This window comes from Psammomys obesus, unplaced genomic scaffold (assembly GCF_907164565.1).
Source record: "Psammomys obesus unplaced genomic scaffold, mPsaObe1.curated_primary_1811, whole genome shotgun sequence".
In the NCBI taxonomy this organism is placed as follows: domain Eukaryota; kingdom Metazoa; phylum Chordata; class Mammalia; order Rodentia; family Muridae; genus Psammomys; species Psammomys obesus.
The window spans coordinates 15,527,122-15,549,625 of NW_026585626.1; the positions used below are offsets into that span (position 1 = coordinate 15,527,122).

Below are 22,504 nucleotides of genomic sequence, written 5' to 3' on the forward strand. Positions count from 1 at the left end.
TATATGTACGGATATTGCAAACCCAGCGGCCACTAGCTTTGTGACACTGGCAAGTCACTGGGTCTCTCATCACTTCTGTCTCTGTCTCTTCTGGCTCCAAGAATCTCTGGCTCTATGTGGACATGTGAGTTTCATCACTCTCGAGCTCTCCTGTGTGGTCGTTGTGTGATTAGTTATATGCAACCTATTTTCTGACATATTATTATAGCACACTGAACTGAATATAGGATTCTTTCCACCAATGAGTTGTCCAGTCATGAACCACAGCAGATGCCAATAAATACCTGACCCAGCTCAGGTTCCACCCAGGGTTGTTAGAGCAAATGGCACCCAATTTTTTTAATTAAATTTTTATTTTTTTATGTCTTAATTACAGCTTATTCATTTTGTATCCCAGCAGTAGCCCCCCTCCCTCATTCCCTCCAAATCCCACCTTCTTTCCCTCACTCCTCCCATGCCCCTCTCCAAGTCACTGATAGAGGAGGTCCTGCTCCCCTTCCATCTGGCCCTAGCTTATCAGATCTGATCAGGATTGGCTGCATTGTCTTCCTCTGTGGCCTGGTAAGGCTGCCACCCCCACAGGGGGAGGTGATCAAAGAGCCAGCAACTGAGTTCATGTCAGAGACAGCCTGTTCCCCTTACTAGGGAACTCATTTAGAGACTGAGCTGCCATGGGCTACATCTAAGCAGGGAGTCTAGGTAATATCCATGAATGGTCCTTGGTTGGAGAATCAATCTCGGAAAAGACCCCTGTGCCCAGATTTTTTGGTTCTGTTGCTTTCCTTGTGGAGCTCCTGTCCTCTCCAGATCTTACTATCTCCCCCTTCTTTCATAAGATTCCCTGCACTCTGCCCAAGGTTTGGTTATGAGTCTCAGCATCTGCTTTGATACACTGCTGCCTAGAGTATTTCAGAGGCCCTCTGTGGTAGGCGTCTGTCCTGTTTCCTGTTTTCTCCTTCCAATGTTTGTCTTTCTGAGTGAGGATTGATTGTCTTACCCACGGTCCTCCTTCTTGCTTAGCTTCTTTAGGTGTACAGATTTTAGTATGTTTATCCTATATGTCAAATATCTACTTATAAGTGAGTATATACCACACATCTCTTTCTGCTTTTGGTATACCTCACTCAGGATGATCTTTTCTAGATCCCACCATTTACCTGCAAATTTCATGGTTGACTTGTTTTTAATTGATGAGTAGTATTCTATTGTGTAAATGTACCACAATGTCCTTATCCTTTCCTCCGTTGAGAGGCATCTGGGTTGTTTCCAGGTTCTGGCTATTATGAATAAAGCTGCTATGAACATGGTTGAGCAAATGTCGTTGTTGTGTACTTGAGTATCTTTTGGATATATGCTTAGGAGTGGTATAGCTGGATCTTGAAGAAGCACTATTCGTAATTGTCTGAGAAAGCACCAGATTGATTTCCAAAGTGGTTGTACAAGTTTACATTCCCACCAGCAATGGAGGAGGATTCCTCTTTCTCCACATCCTTTCCAGCATGCATTGTCACTTGAGTTTTTTGATCTTAGCCATTCTGATGGGTGTAAGGTGAAATCTCAGGGTCGTTTTGATATGCATTTTTTGATGACTAAGGATGTTGAGCATTTCTTTAAATGTTTCTCTGCCATTCTATGTTCCTCTACAGAGAATTCTCTGCTTAGCTCCGTACCCCATTTTTTAATTGGATTACTTGACTTCTTGCTTTTTAACTTCTTTAGTTCTTTATGTATTTCTGGATATTAGACCTCTGTCAGACATAGGGTTGGTGAAGATCCTTTCCCAGTCTTTAGGCTGTCATTTTGTTCTGACGACAGTGTCCTTTGTTTTACAGAAGCTTTTCAATTTCATAAAGTCCCATTTATTGATTGTTGCTCTTAGAGCCTGTGCAGTTGGTGTTCTGTTCAGGAAGTTGTCTCCTGTGCCAATGAGTTCTAGGCTCTTCCCCACTTTTTATTCAGTTTAGTGTGTCTGGTTCTATGTTGAGGTCTTTGATCCACTTGGACTTTAGTTTTGCGTGGGGTGATAAATATGGATCTATTTGCATTTTTCTACATGTAGACATCCAGTTGGACCAGCACCATTTGTTGAAGATGCTGTCTTTTTTCCTTTGTATGGTTTTGGCTTCTTTGTCAAAAATCAAGTATCCGTAGGTGTGTGAGTTTATTTCTGGGTCTTCTATTTGATTCCATTGATCCACCATTCTGTTTACCATGCAGTTTTTATTACTATTGCTCTGTAGTACAGCTTGAGATCAGGGATGGAGATACCTGCCAGATGATTTGTTGTTGTACAGGATTGTTTTGGCGAAATTCTGGGTTGTTGTTATTGTTGTTTCCATATGAAGTTGAGAATTTTTTCCTTCAAGTTCTGTAAAGAATTGTCTTGGCATTTTGATGGGAATTGCCTTGAATCTATAGATTGCTTTTGGCAGGATGGCCATTTTTACTATGTTAATCCTACCAATCCATGAGCATGGGAGATCTTTCCATCTTCTGATATCTTTTTCAATTTTTTTCTTCAAAGACTTGAAGTTTTTTTGTGGTTTTTTTTTTTTTGAACAGGTCTTTCACTTGCTTGATTAGAGTCACACCAAGGTACTTTATTAATAGTGGCTATTGTGAAGGGTGTTGTTTCCCTAAATTTCTTTCTCAGTCCTTTTGTCTTTGGTATATAGAAGGGCTTCTGATTTTTTTGGGTTAATTTTTTATCCAGCCACTTTGCTGAAGATTTTTATCAGCTGAAGGAGTTCTCTGGTTGAATTTTTGGGGTCACTAATGTATACTATCATATCATCTGCAAACAGTGATACTTTGACTTCTTCCTTTCTGATTTGTATCCCTTTAGTTGTTTGATCTCCTTTAGTTGTTTTATTGCTCTAGCTAGGACTTCAAGTATTATGTTGAAGAGATATGGAAAGAGTGGGCAGCCTTGCCTTGTCCCTGATTTCAGTGGGATTGATTTGTTTAGTTTGATGTTGACTATAGGCTTGCTGTATATTGTCTTTACTATACTTAGGTATGTGCCTTGTATCCCTGATATCTCCAAGACTTTAAACATGAATGGGTGTTGGATTTTGTCGAATGCTTTTTCAGTATCTAAGGAGATGATCATGTTTTTCTCCTTCAGTTTGTTTATATGGTGGTTACATTGATGGATTTCTGTGTATTGAACCACCCCTGTTTGCCTGGGATAAAGTCTACTTGGTCATGGTGGATAGTATCTTTTATGTGTTCTTGGATTTGGTTTGAAAGTATTTTATTGAGTATTTTTACATCAATGTTCATAAGAGAGATAGGTCTGAAGTTCTCTTTTTGTTGGGTCTTTGTGTGGTTCATAAAATGAGTTTGGTAATGCTCTTTCTGTTTCTATTTTGTAGAATAGTTTGAAAAGAAATGGAGTTAGCTCTTCTTTGAAGGTCTGGTAGAATTCTGGGCTGAAACCATCTGACCCTGGGCTTTTTTTTTTTTTTTTTTTTTTAATGACTGCTTCTATTTCCTTGGGGGATATAGGACTATTCAGTCTATTTACCTGATCTTGATTTAATTTGGTTAATGGAATCTATCAAGAAAATTGTCCATTTCATTTAGATTTTCAAATTTTGTGGCGTATAGGCTTTCGAAATAAGACCTAATGATTGTTTGGAGTTCCTCAGTGTCTGTTTATGTTCCCCTTTTCATTTCTGATTTTGCTGATTTGGATAGTTTCTCTCTGCCTTTTAGTTAGTTTGGCTAAGGGTTTGTCTATCTTATTGATTTTCTCAAAGAACCAGCTCTTGGTTGCATTGATTCTTTGAATTATTTGTTTCTAATTTATCGATTTCAGCCCTGGTTATGCCCAGTTTGTGAGACCCCCCAAAGATTATCAGGAATCCGACTCCACTGTAAATACATGAGGGTTCATTGTACGTGTTTGAACACGGGTCACAGATTTCCTGTGGAAGCAGGAGAAGAATCCCCGAGATCTAGGGGAACAGTGTTTTTAAAGGAAAAAACCCCAAGCTGGGGGGGGGTTCCATGCCTTGGCATTAAAGGATTGGGTAAAAGTCATAGGGGCAAGGTAACCCTTTAGCTGAAGCTTAATTACAATTGCTATTTTTCTGAACTACATCTAGAACATTGGGGAGAATTTTTCTACCCAATTCTGATTGGCTGTTGCCAGGGGGATTATCTCTATTTTCTACCAAGTGTTTATTCTGTGATGTTTTCTGGAAGCTGTTGCTAGGAGAATTAACTCTGGTTTCTGCCAAGTCTATACTTTGTGGGTTTTCCTGGAACCTGAGTTCAGTCCTTGGTCACAGGTGTGCACAAAATGGCTTCTCATCTCAAAATAGAGTCACCTAAGCTCACTTAAGCTCTTCACCCTGAGTTTGATTATTTCCAGCTGTCTACTCCTCTTGGGTGTGTCTGCTTCCTTTTTTTTCTAGGGCTTTCAGGTAAGTCATTAAGTTGCTTGTATGAGATGTTTCAAATTTCTTCTTGAAGGCATTTTTGTGCTATGAGTTTTCCTCTTAGCACTTTCATTGTGTCCCATCAGTTTGGGTATGTTGTGCCTTCATTTTCATTGGTTTCTAGGAAGTCTTTAATTTCTTTTGTGTCTTCCCTGACTCAGCTGTCATTGAGTAGCAAGTTGTTTAGTTTCCATGTGTGTGTAGGCTTTTTGCTATTTCTGTTTTTGTTGAGGTCCAGCTTTAGGCCATGGTGGTCAGATAGAATACAAGGGATTATTTCAGTCTTCTTGTATCTGTTGAGGCTTGCTTTGTCTATGGTCTCTTTTGGAGACAGTTCCATGAGGTGCTAAATTTGGTTGAAAAGTTCTGTAGGCATCTATTAGGTCCATTTGATTTAGGACCTCTGAAAGTGCTTTTATTTCTCTGTTTAGCTTCTGGCTAGATGATCTGTCCCTTGGTGAGAGTGGAGTGGTGAAGTTTCCCACTATTAAGGTGTTGGGATCGATGTGTGATTTCAGGTTTAATAATGTTTCATTTACAAATGTAGGCACTCTTGTATTTGGGGCATAGGTGTTCAGAATTGTGATGTCCTCCTGGTGGATTTTTCCTTTGATGAGAATGAAGTGCCCCTCCTCACCTTTTTTTATTAATTTTGGTTGCAAGTCTATTTTATTAGATATTAGGATAGCTACTCCAGCTTGTTTTCTGGGTCCGTTTGCTTGAAAAACATTTTCCAGCCCTTTACTCTGAGGTAGTGTTTATCTTTGTTGCAGAGGTGTGTTTCTTGGATGAAGTAGAATGTTGGATCCTGTTTCTACAACCATTCTGTTAGTCTGTGTCTTTTTATTGGAGAGTTGAGTCCATTGATGTTGGTAGATAATAGTGTCCAATGTATGTTAGTTTCTTTTATTGTGGAGTTGGTGGTGTTACTGTGTTTCATTGCTTGTTTTCTTTTAATTTTTTGTTGTGAAGTTATCTATATCCCTTGTTTTCTTGGGTGTAGTTGTTTTCATTGGATTGGAGTTTTTTCTAGTATCTTCTGTAGGACTGGGTTGCTTTGTAGATATTGTTTAAGTTTAGTTTTGTCATGGAATATTTTGTTTTCTCCATCTATGTTGATTGAGAGCTTTGCTTGAGTATAGTAGTCTGGGTTGGCATCTGTGGTCCCTTAAAGTCTGCCTGACATCTTCCCAGGCCCTTCTGACTTTCATAGTTTCTGTTCTTACACCAACCTCTGGTCATCCACTTATCCGTAATCTTCTCTGTTCCTGGAGTCTATACTTGAGACTGGGTCTGTCTTTCTCTGGTGTCTGGAGTATTCTTCAGGAAGATGAGAGGGGTTCACTGGTTTGAGAGTGTGCGTTGGTGTACCAATTTTGGAGTTTCAGATCCTTTGCCCCTCAGACACAGTGCATGCTGGTCACCGCCATCTTGGATTCCCCCCTCCCTGCCGCCACCGCCCGGGTACCAGATTGGTGAGTGGCAGAATTCTACTGATTCTACCCCAGCCCAATCTTAAGTGGACACCGGCCCCTGGGAAGATTAGTAGAAATGTCATCGTTGGGAACCTAAGCCTTCATTTTCCTGGAGCCTTCATTTCCACATAGATATATTTCAGTTGAAAATCTGAAATCCCAGCCACCTCAGCAATATCCCATGGGGGGAGGGGGATTTTTCTTCTCTGTTCTACCACCAGAGTAACAAACACAAAAGATATCTGTGACCTGAAAAGATGTAGGGACCTAGCCTAGTGACACACACCTTTAATCCCAGCACTCAGGAGGAATAGGCAGAAGGATCTCAGTGAGTCTGGCTAGCCTGGTCTAGAGCAAGTTTCTGGCCACTGTGTAGCCAGGGTTACACAGTGAAACCCTAACTGGAAAAACAAATGAATAAAACTTAAAAGGTGTAGGATTTCTCCAGCAGCATGTAAGCAATCAGTTCTACCTGGACACCCAGTCTGATCTTTCTCCTTCATTTTGATGTGTCTCCCTGGAGCTAGTGTCAGGTCCCACTGGTTGAGGTGTCCATCCTCTAAGACTGACACTGGCCCTCAGACTCTAGTCACAGCTCCAGGTTGTCTTATCTGTGATTCTGCTCAGCCAGCCCCTAATGTGACTGGACTCAGTTGATTTGTGAGAGAAGGACTCAGGCAAGCATTTGGGTTTATTGGTTTATTTCAAAGGCTACAGATGCATGGGGAGAAATTGGGAAGGAACACAGAAGTTCTGTACCCTTCCAAGGCACACCATCACCAGAACCTCCAGGTGCCAGCAGTCTGGAAGCGCTCCAAGCCTTGTGCTCTGAAGATCTTAGGGTGCTTCATTACACAGCCATGACTGAGTGACTCATTGGTCATTTGTAACCAACTCAATGGGTTAGAGGAAAGAGCTAGAAAATCCCGACAAGACTTGGCTTTTCCTGTGATCATAGTCCATCTGGAAACTACCTGTGCTATTGGCACCAGTCATTGCACTAACACAGAAAGATACGCCTCCTTGGCAATTGCAAGGATAGTAGGACTTTTATGTGGAAAAAAAAAAAAAACTTGAAAGACTGTATTATTGTCTCATCTGTGACAAATCCATCAAGAGAGACATAAGAAGCTGCGGAGATGGCCAGTGAGTAATGTCACCTGCTGTGCAAGCACAAGGATTTTAATTTTAATTTGGTTGGGCATGGCCGGGTATATGCCTGCAGCCCTAGGACTGTGAGGCCAGAGACAGGGTTGCTGGGGTTTGCTGTCTACTAGCCAAGCTCCAGGCTCAGTGAGAGACTTTGCATCAAGAGAGTAAGAACAGAGAAGAAGGGCCAGCAGCATAGCACCATCCTCTGTGCCATCTCAAAAGACCAAGTATGTGTTTCAGAATCACAGTCACTGTTAGGATTTATAAAAAAAAAAAAAAAAAAAAAAGCCACACACTCAGCAGATCTAATAAGAAGAGATTTATTTGGGGGAAGGAAAAGGGAGAAGAGTTAGGGCCTGAGTGGGCCATGAGAAAGTGTCAGAAAGAGACAGAGACAGTGGGAGAGCGTAGGAAAAGAGAAAGAACATGGTGCAGGGGGAGGGCTGAGAAAGAGAGAACAGAGAAGGGGAGAGAAACTGAGACAGAGAGAGAGAATAGGTGGGAGTGGCAGATGGGTTATATCTGGAGCCCCTGGCCCAGATGATGACATAGGATGCAGGTGGTGACCTAGGAGTTTTCAGGACCCCAAAGTCCCCTGGGGGCAGGCCAGTTGTATTGCTTGCACAGCACCATAATAGTCAGCAAATAGGGGAGGTCAAAATTGCAGGACCAACAACAGGTCTGCACAGAAAAGTTGAGGTCAGGGAGGGTAGGTTAGGGGAGTTCTCTTCGCTGTGGTCTAACTATAGCTTAGCGATTCAGACGTTGCAAACCATGTGAATGAGCGGACTCTCGGGAGCATCTGTCAAGCCCTTGGTTTGTAATCTGTTACTCCACTCATCCCAAGAGTTCCCGACTTGACAGCCCAGCAGTTTGTTGATCTGTTCTGTCCTGTTCTTATTCATACCCTGGGGGCCTCTCCAAACACCTTGTGCTGTGAAAAGGCTACCCCAGCCAGACTGTTCCCATCCCAGGAGGCACAGTGACTTAGCAGCCCTGGTGGTACACAGGCCACCAGGGCCCCCTCCAGGTGGAATAGGGCACTCTCCCTGTCCTGTGAGGGGTGGCATTTGTAATGAATGTTCTTACTACAGACTCCAGGAATCCCTATTCTACAAGCACTTAATACCAGCCTAATGAGCTTCTCAGTGGAAATTGCCAAGAGCTCTCACTGACACACTTGGATATTGCTTATTGGTTTATTGGAGTAGAGTGCTGTCTGCAAAGGGAGAAAGATGAATCTGAGAATAGAAAGAAGATTGGCCAGGCATTCTACCCTGAGAGAATGGGAGTCTCAGGAGAGAACAGGAAGGCAGTTGTTAGAGCAGTTAAAACATGAGATTGATGTGACCTGCAGAAAATGGTATGGTCAGCAGAAAGTACACTCTAGCACACACACACAGTTCCTTCCCGGGACTCCTCTATGGCAGTGGGAGGAAGCGCAGAGGTTAGCAGTGTTTGAAAACACCCACTTCTCTCCACTCATTCTGTTCTGTCCAAGTGATCTCTCAAAGTCAGCTGCTTAGGACCTGTCCCCCCTACAAAGCGTAAAGGGCAGCTTTTGTCATTGGAGCTCCCCTGGCAGTCCCTGTTCTCCTTGTGCCATCCTTGTCCTCCACAGAGTGGAGTTAGCAGCAGTTACTTCCTCCTGTGAGACTCAGTTTCTCAAGCTTGGTGCCCGAGCTTTGTCCATCTTCAGTACATGGCACATGAAAACTTACCACAGTTCATTCTGCCTAAATCTTTTTGTTCCAAAACCCATTGGTCTCTCCTTTACTATAAGTTGTAGGCTGGGAATGAAGGGATCTGAACAGTGGCAAAGACTGCAAGGAGAAACTGGCTCTTCCCACCTTCCTCAGCAGCCTTGTCCGAGTCAAGCTAGAGGCTTTGATTACTAAGACACAACCATACAAGAGCCTCAGCTATTTCCAGATACTTCACCTTATCAGTACCCTCACACTCTAAAATAAACACCATGAACTCCTTGGTGTGCCAAGCAACCTCAACAGCCACAGTGTGGCATCCTGATTTGAGTATGAGAACAGTTACTTAAGCCATCAAGCAGCTGTCAGGTTGGAGTCCCAGGGGCTCCACAGTTCTGCCTCAGAGACAGTGTGCTGACTATATGTATGGAGGCAACAGATGCAAAGTGAGAAAAGACACACAGAAGCAAATGACAAGACAAACTGGCAAGAGGAGCTGATGTTAAAGAATGAACTGGCAGAGGCACACTGATGCCACTGCTGGTCCACCGCGCTTCTGTGGCGTCCAAGCTAACAGTTGCACAAACTAGTCCATAAACAGAACTCACTCCTTTCTCTCTTATATTTATTTTATGCATATGAATGCTTTACCTGCAAATGTGTGTGTATGCCATGTGTGTGTCTGGTGCCAGAGGAAGTCAGAAGAGGACTTCAGATCCCCTGGGACTAGAGTTATGATGGTCGTGAACCATCATGTGGGTGCTGAGACTCAAACCCCGGGGCCTCTGTAAGAGCACTAAGTGCTCTAACCACTGAGATATCTCCCTAGCTCCTTTTCCTTCCTGTACATTTTTCTTCACTTTGGGGATGATCTGTAGGCAGTAACATAATTTATAGGCATAAGTATAAATATATCCTCACGCCAGGTGTGAGGATAAATGAGAGACAAGACAGCGGAAGTTGCCTAGTTCTTCCAGGCTTGTGTTTCACAGAAAACCAATTCCACATCATTGCTAGTATTTCATACTAAATGTCAGGGGAAGAAAATGGCAAGAGAGGAGAGCTTTTCTATTGAGGCCAGAGAAAAATTAAAATAAATAAAAGCTGTGTGGCGGTCTAGTGAAACAGGGTGCCCTGCTTTTCCAGGAGTACAGGTAAAAGAAGTGGCTGGAGCAGATCCTGGGGAAGGAGGTGGCTAAAGCAGCAGATTGTACCTTGCAGAGCTCAGACTGTAGCAGGGACACCACTAAGGCACTCAAGCCTTCTGTCAAGTGCCCCACCCCACCCCACCCCCGCCACCTGATTGCTTCCTTGATATTCATCACCCTGCTGCAGTGCTTTATTGGTTTTGTTTTGAAGGAAGTCTTCTGGTAGAAATGTATTAATGAAGTTGCCTGGTGCTGGCAAGATGGTAAAGTGCCTGCTGTACAAGCCTGAGTTCAGATCGTGGAACCTAAGTTCTGATCCCATAAAAAGTAGGATACGTGGGGCATGGTGGCATACATCTTTAACCTCAGTTCTCAGGAGGCAAGCAAATCTGTGAGTTTGAGGTCAGCCTGGTCTACATAGCAAGTTCCGACCAGCCAGGGCTATACAGTGACTCTGTTTCAAAAAATTAGAAAAAAATAAAAATAAAAAACAAGACATAGCAGTGCCCATCTGTAACTTTAGCATAGGGGATAGAAGCGGGATCCCAGAAGCTTACTGGCAGTGAGGCCGGCCTAGTCAGTGAGCTCCAGGTTCAGAGAGAGGGCTTGACTCAAAAATTAGGGTGGTGAGCAATGACTTCTGGCCTTCCACATGTAAATAGAAAAATCTATGCCCATTAAACTCTAATGCCCCAGACTGTATAGGTAGGTCATCTACTTTCTGTCTCTATGCATTTCATACCAGACATTCCTTTTTATTTTTATTTTTTGAGACTGTCCTTGCATAGCTTCATTAGCCTTGAATTCTTGTTTCCTCTGCCTCAGCTCCTGAGGGCTGGGATTATGTGCCATTATGCTCCACTCAGTGTCAGGGGTCCTTCATTTACTTCATGCCTCTTAATGTATAGCAGCAATAGAGAACAGACCCTGAAGACCAGGTGGTGGCAGCACATGCCTTTAATCCCGGCAGGTGGATCTCTGAGTTCTGAGGCCAGCCTGGAAAAAAGTGAATCTAGGAAAGATAGACAGGGCTACACAGAGAAACCCTGTCTCAAAAAAAATAAAAAACAAACAAAAATAGAAAAGACCATGAGGTATAAGGAGAGGGAATCATAGATAAAAATTAAAATCTAATTTTTTCTTTCTTTCTTCCTTTTTTTTTTTTTTTTAATCCTTCATTGTTGACCTGGTGCAGGCCTGGTGCTCTATCACTGACTGCATGCATGGCCCCTTTTGATTGTTGGAGACTGTCTCAGTCCCCCCACTGTGGCCCTGAACTTTGATTTTAGCTTTTTTTCTCACCATGTGGCCCCTGCTGCCCTTGAGTTTTTTATTCTTATCCCTCACTGAAGTGTGCCACTTCCTGTACAGTTTTGAGTGGTTTATGTCCCATTCAGAGAAAGGAGACTGGAGGTCGCAACACTGACCCTGCATTTCCTTCTTTCAGTGACCATGCAGCAAGTGGCCAGGACGGTAGCGAAAGTAGAACTCTCAGATCATGTGTGTGACGTGGTGTTTGCACTCTTTGACTGTGACGGTGAGTGGGGTCCTGTGGAGCGTAGAGGGAACGGTGGGCCTCCCTATATTTCTAGACCCTATTTATAGTGGGGTGGTTGTTTAGGTTTGGGTTGGGTTTTTTAAAGACAGGTTTTCTCTGTGTAGCTTTGGCTGTCCTGGGCTCTCTTTGTAGACCAGGCTAGCCTCAAACTCACAGGGATCCACCTGCCTCTGCCTTCCTGAGTGCTGAGATTACAGGAGTGCTGTACCACAACCTGGGGTTATAGTGAGGCGGTTTTATATGGTGACATTGACCAGCAGCCTGGCCCTCAAAAGATTGTAAACTTGAGTTACCACCCTGGGCCCCAGTTTGTGTTTTCCACTTCCATTTGTGTGTGTGTGCGTGTGTGTGTGTGTTTTAATTGTGTTTTGTTGAGTTGGAGGGTGTCACTATGTAATCCTACAACTCACTATATAGACCAGGCTGGTCTCAGACTCATAGTGATCCATCTGCTTCTGCCTCTCTCCCGAGTGCTGGCATTAAAGGAGTGCACTGCCATACCCAGCACGTTTTTCTCATTTCCTGTAATTCCACCGTGCCTGTGGGTTTAAATTAGTGACCACAAGAGTTTCAAAATGACAACAGGATGATTCCTGTTGTAAGATGGCTTGAAGCTGTGTTTTCCCAAATTGCAATTCTGATGATCCCCAAAGAAATGTAATTATCTCTGGAAAATAAAGGAAAAAAAAATATTAGCAGCCCTCCCCATATACACGCATACACAATCTACTGCTAGGAGATGAGAGGCACAGTTTTAACATCTCTAGAAAGAAGATGGCACAACTCTGACCTTACAGAACATGAGGGCTGCCAGGGCCTATATCAAGCAGTAGAGAGAGAGAGAGAAGGGGCTAGTCTCAGCATGGAGGAGGGTTCAGTTCCCAGCTCCCCTACAGCAGATCCCAACCATCTGTAGTTCCAGTTCCAGGAGATCCATGCCCTTCTGACCTCCTCAGACATCAGGCACGCCTGTGATGTGTATATATGCAGGCAAGCACTCATGTGCACAGTTTTAAAAGTTAAAAGGAAAGGAGAGATAGAGTCCCATCCAGCTTGGGGGATCTATAAGCCCAGATCAGTCAAGGTTCCAGGGCCAAGGGTAAGGATGAACAGGATGGACAGGTGAAGGGCAGCAGGGATACTTTCCAGATAGGGAAGCAGGTGGAGCATGAGTCCCCACATCCAATACCTTGCTCCAATACCTTGCTCCTTGGAGTGTTCCAGCAGCCACACTGCTCCCCAACTGTGCCACAGCACCCTTTGCTTGCCTCATGATGGTACTTGCCTCACAGTTGATGTCACATGTCTCTCCTGAAACCTGGAAGTATCTCAAGGACTGATGCAAAAAGTTCATGCATCGCTCTTCCAGTATAGGACCTGACATGTCCTCTAGTCTTAGAGTATCAGTGGGCTGCATTTGGAAACATCAAGGAAGGAGCAGAGTAGCTCATCCTAAGCCAAGGGAGCTGAACTTGGCTGAGTATGTGCTTGTCTACAGAGAGGGTATGAGGAGTGGTATTTTCTCAGTGGCTTTGTCCCAGAGTTTCTCCTTACACCTCTGTTTCTTCATTCTCCAGGCAATGGGGAGCTGAGCAATAAAGAGTTTGTTTCCATCATGAAGCAGCGGCTGATGAGAGGCCTGGAGAAGCCCAAGGACATGGGCTTCACCCGTCTCATGCAGGCTATGTGGAAATGTGCCCAAGAAACTGCCTGGGACTTTGCTCTGCCCAAATAGTATCCCACCTCCCACGCCCTTAGCACCCTGGACCCCCTGGAATAGCCCTTCATGCTGCTGCTGCTTCTGGGAGTAGTAGCCCTGACCCCCATCTTTTTCTGGGAGTGACTTCTGGGCTAATCTGGCTTCCCTCTACACCCTTTTGCTAGGCTCCGAGTCTGCAGTCAGTTCAAAGGTTCTGAAAAACCTTGAACAAGTCTTAAAAGTGGAGACCTTAGCTCCTTTAACAAGTGCCCTGTGGGGAAAGAATGAATGCATGGGCCCTTCCCAATACCTGCCAGCCCTGAGAGGCATCTCACCCTCCAGCCTTTCTCGATGTGGATTTATATTAATGAGAACATTACCTGCTCTTCCTCCTCCTCCTTTTTTTTTTTTTTTTTTTTTAGCTGCAAGTTTGAAAATACTCTGGCAGACAAAAGGAAATCTGTGATGAATGATAATGAAGATGACCCTGTCACCCTGAGCTGGCAGGAAGCCTGGCCAGAAGACGTATCTAGACGTGGTGACTCCAGGAAGCCTTGTGTTCCCAGCAGAATTCCAGATTCAAAGTAGCTGTTTCATGGTTCTCTATGCTCTCAGGCCCTGAGATGTCTCTGGGACCCTGCCTCACCTAACCTCCTTGTATCACCTTCCCTCTCTACGGAGCCCAGACCCAGCTCAGAGTCTATTTGCCCCATGTCTAAAATATCACTTTAACTATAACAGTTTGCAGTAAATATCCCCAAGGGCTCTTGTGTCCTTTCTTTTTAGGCCTTTTCTCTGGGCTCATTTCATTTTGTGTTTGTAGCAATAGACCATGTTTTTCTAGCCAGAAGCTGCAACTTTCTCATCACAAGTAACTTGAGGCAGGGACAAAAAGTAAAGGTGCTTGGACATTAGGGTGACCATGTCCCATCTCAGTTGGAGTGAAATTTTCTTGAGGATTATAGTACATGGTCCCTGACAAGAAATTTACTTGTGGATAGACTATAAGCATCCAGCATGGTGGACCTGCATTTTCAGATCAATAGCAACAGTGTCTGGTGGACTCAGCTCTGCCACTCACTCAGTGTGCTGCTGAGCTAGTCATCTGTTCCCCATCTGTTCCCTCAGCTATTAAGTGGCAAGTTGAGCTAAAGGCACCCTAAGTTCCTTCCCATGAGCCTCTGTTTCAGCTCTCCAGAACCTCTGGGTTCTGCCTCAGCTTGGCATTCCACCCTAACCCAGAACACAGCCAGGTTTTACTAGGCAGCAAGAGCTAGGACCTCTGCCCATACCTGCACAGGAAGGCAAAAGCCAGCACTTCCTCCAGGACCTCCTCCCTTCCACTTCTGAGAACGCTTGCCTCTCACTGAGTCAGCTGCTTCCTGCTCCTTAGACTCACTGTCTTCTCCACTCTGCCTGGCCTCTAAGTGTAAGCTTGGCTTGCTGGCTGCTCTAAACCTGAGGCATCAGCGCAGTATAAGTGGTTCCAAATTTGTCCCAGAACCCATGCATGCTCTCTCCCCTGTTCCCCTTCTCCAGAAGTCCATCCTTGGCCTGGGTGGGACATTCACTTCTCTCCACAAGCAGAGTTCTTCAGGGAACAGCTGGGCTTTCTTAGCCTGAGGTTCAGTGTGATCCAAGGAGACAAGAGGAGGAATCCTAGAGACTGTTGCTAAGCAAAGGGAACTTAAGAATGTGCCATAGGTTCTGTTTTGTTTTCAATAATTTCAGTTGCTTCCCCCTACCTAGCTATGACACTCTAGAAGCTAAAGGAGAGACATGGACAGTAGCTGCTGCCACACAGTGAAGAAGGGACATTATGGGCCGGTGACCCTGTTGCTGTGGCTGTGCACCCTCTGCAAGGCTTACACAGACAGACCAAACCCACAGGGGCCATGAGAAGCCTCAGAAAGTCAGACTGAAGCTGGCTTAGCTGTGGGCTTCCATCGCCACCTGCTGGCAGAACAGCTCAGTTCAGAGAGAGTAGCTGTCATGCTGGGTGGCTTGCAGCATGGCAGAAGGAACTATGAAGAAAGGATCTAACTGCAGTTGAAAGAGGGGGATAATATTAAAGTACTGGCTTCTGGCTTTAGAGTACCAGTGTTAAATTAGTAAACGTGTGTTCTTCATGCTGTTCTAGCTGCCAGCTGCTGTGGACCAGGCTTTGACCAAGGTCTTCCAGGAGCATGCATCCTAGAGAGGAAAACAGGGAGAGTTCCTCAGTATAGAGAACCAGCCTGCCATCTGATCCCCACCTGCTTGTTCACAGCAGGCCTGCAGAAGTGGGATTTGAGGTGTTTGGAGTCTGTTTGTTGTATTAAATAGACCTGTGAGTTGAGTAGGCGCTCCAAAGACAGAGAGGCAGGAGGGCCATGCAGAAGCTGAGCATGCAAAGGTCCAAAAGCCAAGTCCATCTTGGAAATGAGTGCAGAATTGCTAGCATGGATTAGAGAGTGTTTTTTAATTATGATAGCCAAGTGTGGCAAGTATGGTAGCACATGTCTGTAATCCCAGAAATGGGGGGTGGGGGTGGCATAGGCATTTTGAGATCAGAGCCAACCTGCACTAGATAGTGAAACTGTCTCAAGCAAAGGGGGGAAATGAAGATAATGGTCATAAAAAGTAAGTCAGGAACAATCGTGGTGAACATTTGAGACTGAGGGTATAGCTCAGTGGTAGAGTTTGTGTCAGCACGCCAGAGGCCCTGAGTGCAACCACGAGTATTACCCAGTGCTCAGAACTGGACATAATAATGGTTGTGCCATTTATGGAGGCAGTGAGAAGCTCACTGACAACATGAACTCAGTATGCACGGTGTCCTGGGTTTGGATCCTAGCACCATAAAAAAAGGACATAAAGGGAAATTAAGTCATTTCTAGCGGGGCAGTGGTAGCACACACCTTTAATCCCAGCACTCAGGAGGCACATGCCTTGTATCCAGAGGCAGAAGCAGGAGGATTTCTGTGAGTTCAAGGCCAACCTGTCTACAGAGTAAGTTTTAGGACAGCCAGGGCTATTTAGAGACCCTGTCTTAAATAAATGGATGGATGGATAAATAACTATAATCTTTGATTCTTACTTGCAAAAGATAGTCTGACAATATGCTGAGTACCTGCCTCAACAGGCTGTAGGGAGATGGAGAGAGAGTTACAGGACTAGGGAGATGTCTTAGCAAATAAGCACTTGCCACACAGGCCTGACAGCATGAATTTAGGTTTGGATCCTCCAAACTCAGTAACAGAAGAGACTCTAATTTCAGCTGAGCCTCTCCTGTGGGCTGGAAGGTAAAGACAGAAGAATGCTGCAAAGCTCAGGGACTAGTTCTCTTAGCATATGCAGCAGTGAACCCTATCTCAAGATGGCAGGTAAGGGCTGGCACCCAAAATTATCTTTTGACCTCCACATACATGCACTGGAGTATGTGTGCCTGAACACATATGGTAACGAAGAGAAAGTAACATAAGTGTAAATAAACTTGGGGTTACAGGCATGTGCCACCATAGGCAGTTGTGAATAGTGCTGGGGACTGAACCCATAGCTTCGTGCATGCTAGGCAAGCACTCTACCAACTGAGCTACATGTCCAATGTTAGGAATTTTTAAATGCATAAAATTACCAATAATAGCATAAAAAGTAGTATTGGGAGGTGGGGGAAAGATTGGGTGATGGCGGCACACGCCTTTAATCCCAGCACCTGGGAGGCAGAGGCAGATACATCTTTGAATTCCAGGACAGCCTGGTCTACAGAGTGAGTTCCAGGACAGCCAAGGCTACACAGAGAAACCCTGTCTTGGAAAAAAAAAAAAATACTGTGAGCAACTCTGTGCCAATAAATTTGAAATTACTGTTTCCTAGAAGATATCTTTACCAGATAGACATAAAGAGAAAAATCCAAGTAGCCTAATCACAATAAATGTAATCCATAAAAAATTATCACAAAAATGCCAAACACGGAGAAATGCAACTATGGGACCCTGTAATCCCCAGTAAAAAGTTGGGATAGCCATATTAACTAGGAGCCACTGAGGGCTCTCAAGTGGGAGAATGCTGTAATATACTTAGGTTTCCTAGTGCTGAGGTTGGAACCCACCACCTTGTGCTGGGCTGCACTCCCAAGACCAGTCCTGCATTTTTGAAGTCCGTTTTCTTGAAATGCATTAGGGTTTCAGTGAAATCCACAATGAGTCTTAAGCCCCACTAGAACAGTGATTCTCAACCCTCCTAGTGCTATGACCCTTTAATACAGTTCCTCAGGGTGTGGTGATGCCCAACCATAAAATTTCTTTTATTGCTACTTCATAACTGTAATTTTACTGCTGTTCTGAATCGTGATTGAGATGTCTGTTTTCTGATGGTCTTATGAAGGGTTGTTTGACCCCCCCCCAAAAGGGATTGTGACCCACAGGTTTGGAACCACTGCCCTAGAAACTTCTATCAGGCTGCAAAGCTGGAAGGAAGTGAACAGGTTTAGGAGTAGGTGAGGTCACAGAGTTATGTGACTGGAGAAGGGGCAAGCATGAGGTGTGAAACATGGAGGCTAGCTAGGTTGTCAGTCATTTGTGATAAAAGCAGACTTGTGATTGGGTAACAGTGTTATATGGTTGCTCTTTGTGGCCCTGCAAAGCTGAGAGAAGAGCCAGGATCTACCAGAAGATGAGCCATTCTTCGGAATGTGCAGGTTGGAGCTTCAGAGGTGGCTGAGCAGTTAAGAACATTTGTTCTTGAAGAGAATCCAGATTCAGTTCACAGCAACTACATGGCAGCTGTCTAGGACTACAGTTCTAGGGCATCTGAAGCCCTCCCTCTTTAAATAGCCAAGGATACCAGGCGTGCCTGTGGTACACACATATATGCAGGCAAAACATGCACACAACATAAATATTTAAAAAAGAATGTAGAGGTGCCTGCAAGGCATTGAGAGAAGTATCCTGTAGGTAGGCCATTGTAAGGGTACAAACCCAGGAAAGATGATCAACAATGGAAGTCTCCCCAAGTTATACTCCCAATTTCAAGGCCAGCCACCAACCCATTAGCACATGAGCTCTCTGGGGTTGGCTTCCAACTGTAAAGTACTGATAGCTGCTCCACATCTCTCTCAAGGGAAACTGGGATAAAGGTTGAAACAAAAGGACTTTAAATTTAAAAATAATTACTTATGATGAACTAGCCAGGAGACAGGCCAACTTTGGTAGAAGTGTGACTGCTATGTGCCTGTCTCTCTAGCATCCAGAGACCAGTGCGGAGCTCAAGATGTGCCAGAGGATATATTTGTGAGTCTACAAAGAACTGATTTGCCTGTGAGGTAGTCCATGCCTATAATCTCAGCACCCTGCCAGAGTAAGGCAGGAGGATCACCACAAATCTGAGGCCAGCCTAGACTTCATAGCCTCTAAAAATAAAGTTTTTCTGTTTTTCCAGTGTGTGTGTCTATCTGTATACATAAAAGCCAGAGGACAACAGCAGGTGTCTTCTTTGGCATTCCACCATAATTTAGAATTGTGTTACATGTGTCCCTGTGTGGTGATATGTGCGTGTGACTGCAGGTGCCCACAGAGGCCAGAAAAGGACAATGGATCTCTTGCAGCTAAAGTTATAGGTAATTGTGAGCCACCTAACATGGGTACTGGAAACTGAACTCTGGTCAGTGTGCACGCTTTGCTGCTGAGCTGCCTCCCCACATTCCACCTTTTTTTTTTTTTTTTTTTGGATACAGGGTCTCTCTCACCAGATTTGTGGCTTATCATTTGACTAGGCTCACTGGCCAGCACAGTTCAGAGATCCCGACTCTACCTCTCCACTGCTGAGATCACTGTGCCAAGCTTATTATGTAGGTGCTGAAGACAAGGCTTTGGTACTCATGCTTTCATTGCAAGCACATTCTAAGCCATCTCTCCAGCTATGCCCCAAGCCCATTATGTTTATTTTAATACTTTACTGGGGCCATAGAGACAGCTCAGCGAGTTTTACTTTTAGCACTCCAAACTGAGGACATCAGTTTGATCCCTGGGGCCCACATGGGAAAACTAAATTTCAAAAACTGTTTTCTGACTTTCACACATGCTCTGTGGCATGAGTGTCACCCCACTCTCATGTACACACACACACACACACAAAAAAAAAAAAAAAAAAAAAAAAAAAAAAAAAAAAAAAAAAAAAAAACAAAGAAATTAAAAACTTAATCCTAGCAGAGGTAGAGGTAGACAGATCTCCAAGTTTGAGGATAGCCTTGTCTACATAGTACCAGAACAACAAGGGCTGCATAGAGAGACCCTGTATTTTACGGGGCCAGAGAGGGAAGCCCATGGTGGTGGCACAAACCTTTAAGTCAATTCTAGCACTTGGAAGGCTGGAGCCAGCCTGGTCTACAGAGTAAGTTCCAGGATAGCCAGGGCTACACAAGGAAACCCTGTCTCAAGAAACAAAGAGAAAAAAAGAAAACAAAAGCAAATGTGTTGAAGCCCAAAGTGAAAATCCAATTACCTAGCAGCCATTCTTGCTCTTGGATGAATTACATTCATCCTCTGCAATGTGAAGTTTAGGTTTGCTTTCTTTTTCTTCTTTAATGATGTGAGGGATTGACCTTGAGGTCTCACACTAGGCAATGGGTTGTCCTCTGACCCATACTGCCACTCTGTATCAGGCCCAGGAATCACTGTTGGCAGGGTAGAGTTAGACTGAACATCAGGTAGGTGTGGAACTCAGATCTATGTACCCATTATCAGTCTCCTTCCCTACCTTGCCTGCCTTTCCACTGATATACACTATACTTTAGGCAGAATGTTGAAAGCAAGATTTTGAGCCTCAAAGCTTTATGAAAGGAAATGTTTGAATACAGTGTCCTCTAACAGACCTGGTCACCAGGTGGTGTCACTGAGCATCATGACAGAAAAACAGCAATGGGTACCACCACTGATAAGTTCCTCCTGAATGAGCTATTAGGAAGTGGGTACTATTTGAAAAAAACAGATCACTGAGGGCAGTCTGTCTTTCCATCCCTCTTTCCCTCCCTCTTCTTCCTGGATATCATGAAGTGAAGTGTTCACTATACCGCTGTCATGATGGCCTTCCTCACCACAGGCCCACAACAATGGAGCAAGCCAACTCTGGACAGAAGCCAGGAGCCAAAACAAATCTGGTAGGCCCTGTGCTCAGGCCAGGGTTAAATGAGATTAAGTTCTTGGCCTTGCTTTGGCTAAATGCAGGACTCACAAACTGAGAAGGCCACTGTGCAAGGCAAGAAGAGGGTGACAGCTCTATGGGATCCAAGCTTAAATGATTCAAAGCAGAGAGGGTTCTAGGAGGAAGAAGGCACTTTCTCAGCTTCAGACCCTGGCTCAGGTGTCAGTCTCTGAGGAGACCCCTTCCAGCCCTAACAGGGTTGGAGCTGCTGATGGTTCCAGCATCTGGAGCCTACAGGGTGCCACAGCATTCCCTTCCTCCCCTCTCCAGCCTGGGCTTCCTGAGGTCAGCTTCTGTCCTTCATGGTGCATCTCAGGATCCCTAAAGCTCTGGCTTCCAGAACAGACACATGACTACTAAATTAAATTTGTCAGTTCACAGAAATGATGAGCTTCCCAACAAGACCTAAAGAATGAGTGATAATTGGACAGATTGGAAAGAAAATTGAAAAATGTGCAGGTAGATAGAAGTATTAGATGTGGGAAGAGAATAGGGGACGACAGTCAAATGTGGGTGAGCTCAGGTACAGTGGCAGAGCCAGGTGAGGCTTTTGCATTGACCTCTGGGTATTCAGAGGAGACCACCAGAGAGCTTTGTGTTTAAACTCTAGCAGTCCAGCTGGTCAGGAAAGAAATTTTCAGGTTTTCTCTCAGAACAAAACTGTGACATTCTCACCCTGGTATACAGGCCTTAACTCCAGCACTGGGGAAGTTGAAGCAGGAGGGTCACAGCAAGCTAAGGCTTCCCTGCTCTACAGGGAGAGCACATGCATTCAAAGGAGAAAGAAGTGTAACTGCAGTTCATTCCTGGCACAGGACTGTTCTGTCTTGGAGACAGGATTTCACTCTGTAGCCTAGGCTGGCCTGTAACTTACTGTGTAGATCCGGCTAGCCTTAACTTACAGCAGTCCTCCTGCCTCAGCCTCCCAAGTAATAGGATTACAAGTATAAATTGGGGTGGTGGTAGCACATGCCTTTAATCCCAGTGCTCAGTAGGCAGAGGCAGGACTCTGAGTTCAAGATTGGCCTGATATAGGACCGCCAAAGCTACACAAAGTTAAGAATCATGCCCCATAAAACAAACAAGACAAAAACACATATGAGTGGCCTGGAGTGATGACTCAGTGGATAAAAGCACTATCTGCTCTTCCAGACATCCTGAGTTCAATTCCCAGCAACCATATTGTAGCTCACAACCATCTCTACTGGAATCTGATGTCCTCTTCTAGCATGCAGGTATACATGCAGATAGAACACTCATACATAAAATATAATCTTTAAAAAAAAGAACTACAAAAAAAAAGTATAAGCCTCCATACCCAGTCCTACATTTAAAACCTACATCTAAAAACCAAGATGCTTAGCATGAACTGGGGAATGTGACTATCTTTGCGGGCTTCTGACTGAGAATTTAAAGTAGGGATGACAACATAGAGGCCATTTCGACTACTCCTCAGGCTCAGGTCATTTTTCCGCTATTCAGGCCAGAAGCAGTTCTGCCTGCTCTGTGCCCTACACACGATACCCCTGGTTCCCAGTACCACAAAAGGGAGGGAGCGAGGGAGTTAAAGAAAGAGGAAGGAAGGGGATGAAGGGGAAAAGGGAGGAGAGGTAGGAGGAGGACGGGAGGCCAGCCCAGCAGCAGAGGGAAAGATAGGAAACTGAGGCACAAACAGTTCTCACGTCTACCACAGGAATGCTCAGCCACCTCTCCACATCCTTACTGATTAGGACCTGCTGTGATTTGATAAGAATAGCCCCCACTGGCTCAAATATGTGTGAATGCTTAGTAATCAGGGAGGAGCACTATTTGAGAAGGCTTAGGAGGTGTGGCCTTATTGGGGGCAGTGTGTTACTGGAGGTGGGCTTTGAGACTGCAAAAACCTATGCCAGCCCCACACCCTTTCTTTCTCCTTAAGGGTCAGGATGTAGTTCTCAACTACCTTCAGCACTCAATCTGCCTTGACTGTCACCATGCCATGATCCCTGCATGATGATAATTGACTCAGCCCCTGAAACTGTAAGCAAGCCCCAATTAAACTTTCTTTGTTTCTTTATTTCTTTGTTTTTTGTTTTGTTTTTAAGACAGGGTTTTTCAGTGGGCTTTCTTTGTAGACCAGGATGACCTCAAACTCAAAGAGTT

At 44.6% G+C, this 22,504-nt stretch overlaps 1 protein-coding gene across 1 annotated transcript in view; it reads left to right on the forward strand.

The window, feature by feature from the left end:
* The window catches only part of Micu1 (mitochondrial calcium uptake 1), a 176,674-nt gene extending 158,074 nt beyond the window's left edge, over nt 1-18,600 (forward strand). Inside the window, exons 11-12 of the mRNA XM_055614402.1 lie at nt 11,374-11,463; nt 13,062-18,600. Coding sequence (XP_055470377.1) covers nt 11,374-11,463; nt 13,062-13,219 — 248 coding nt within the window. The 3' untranslated portion in view covers nt 13,220-18,600. The remainder of the gene's footprint in view (nt 1-11,373; nt 11,464-13,061) is intronic.
* The last annotated feature ends 3,904 nt before the right edge of the window (nt 18,601-22,504 follow it).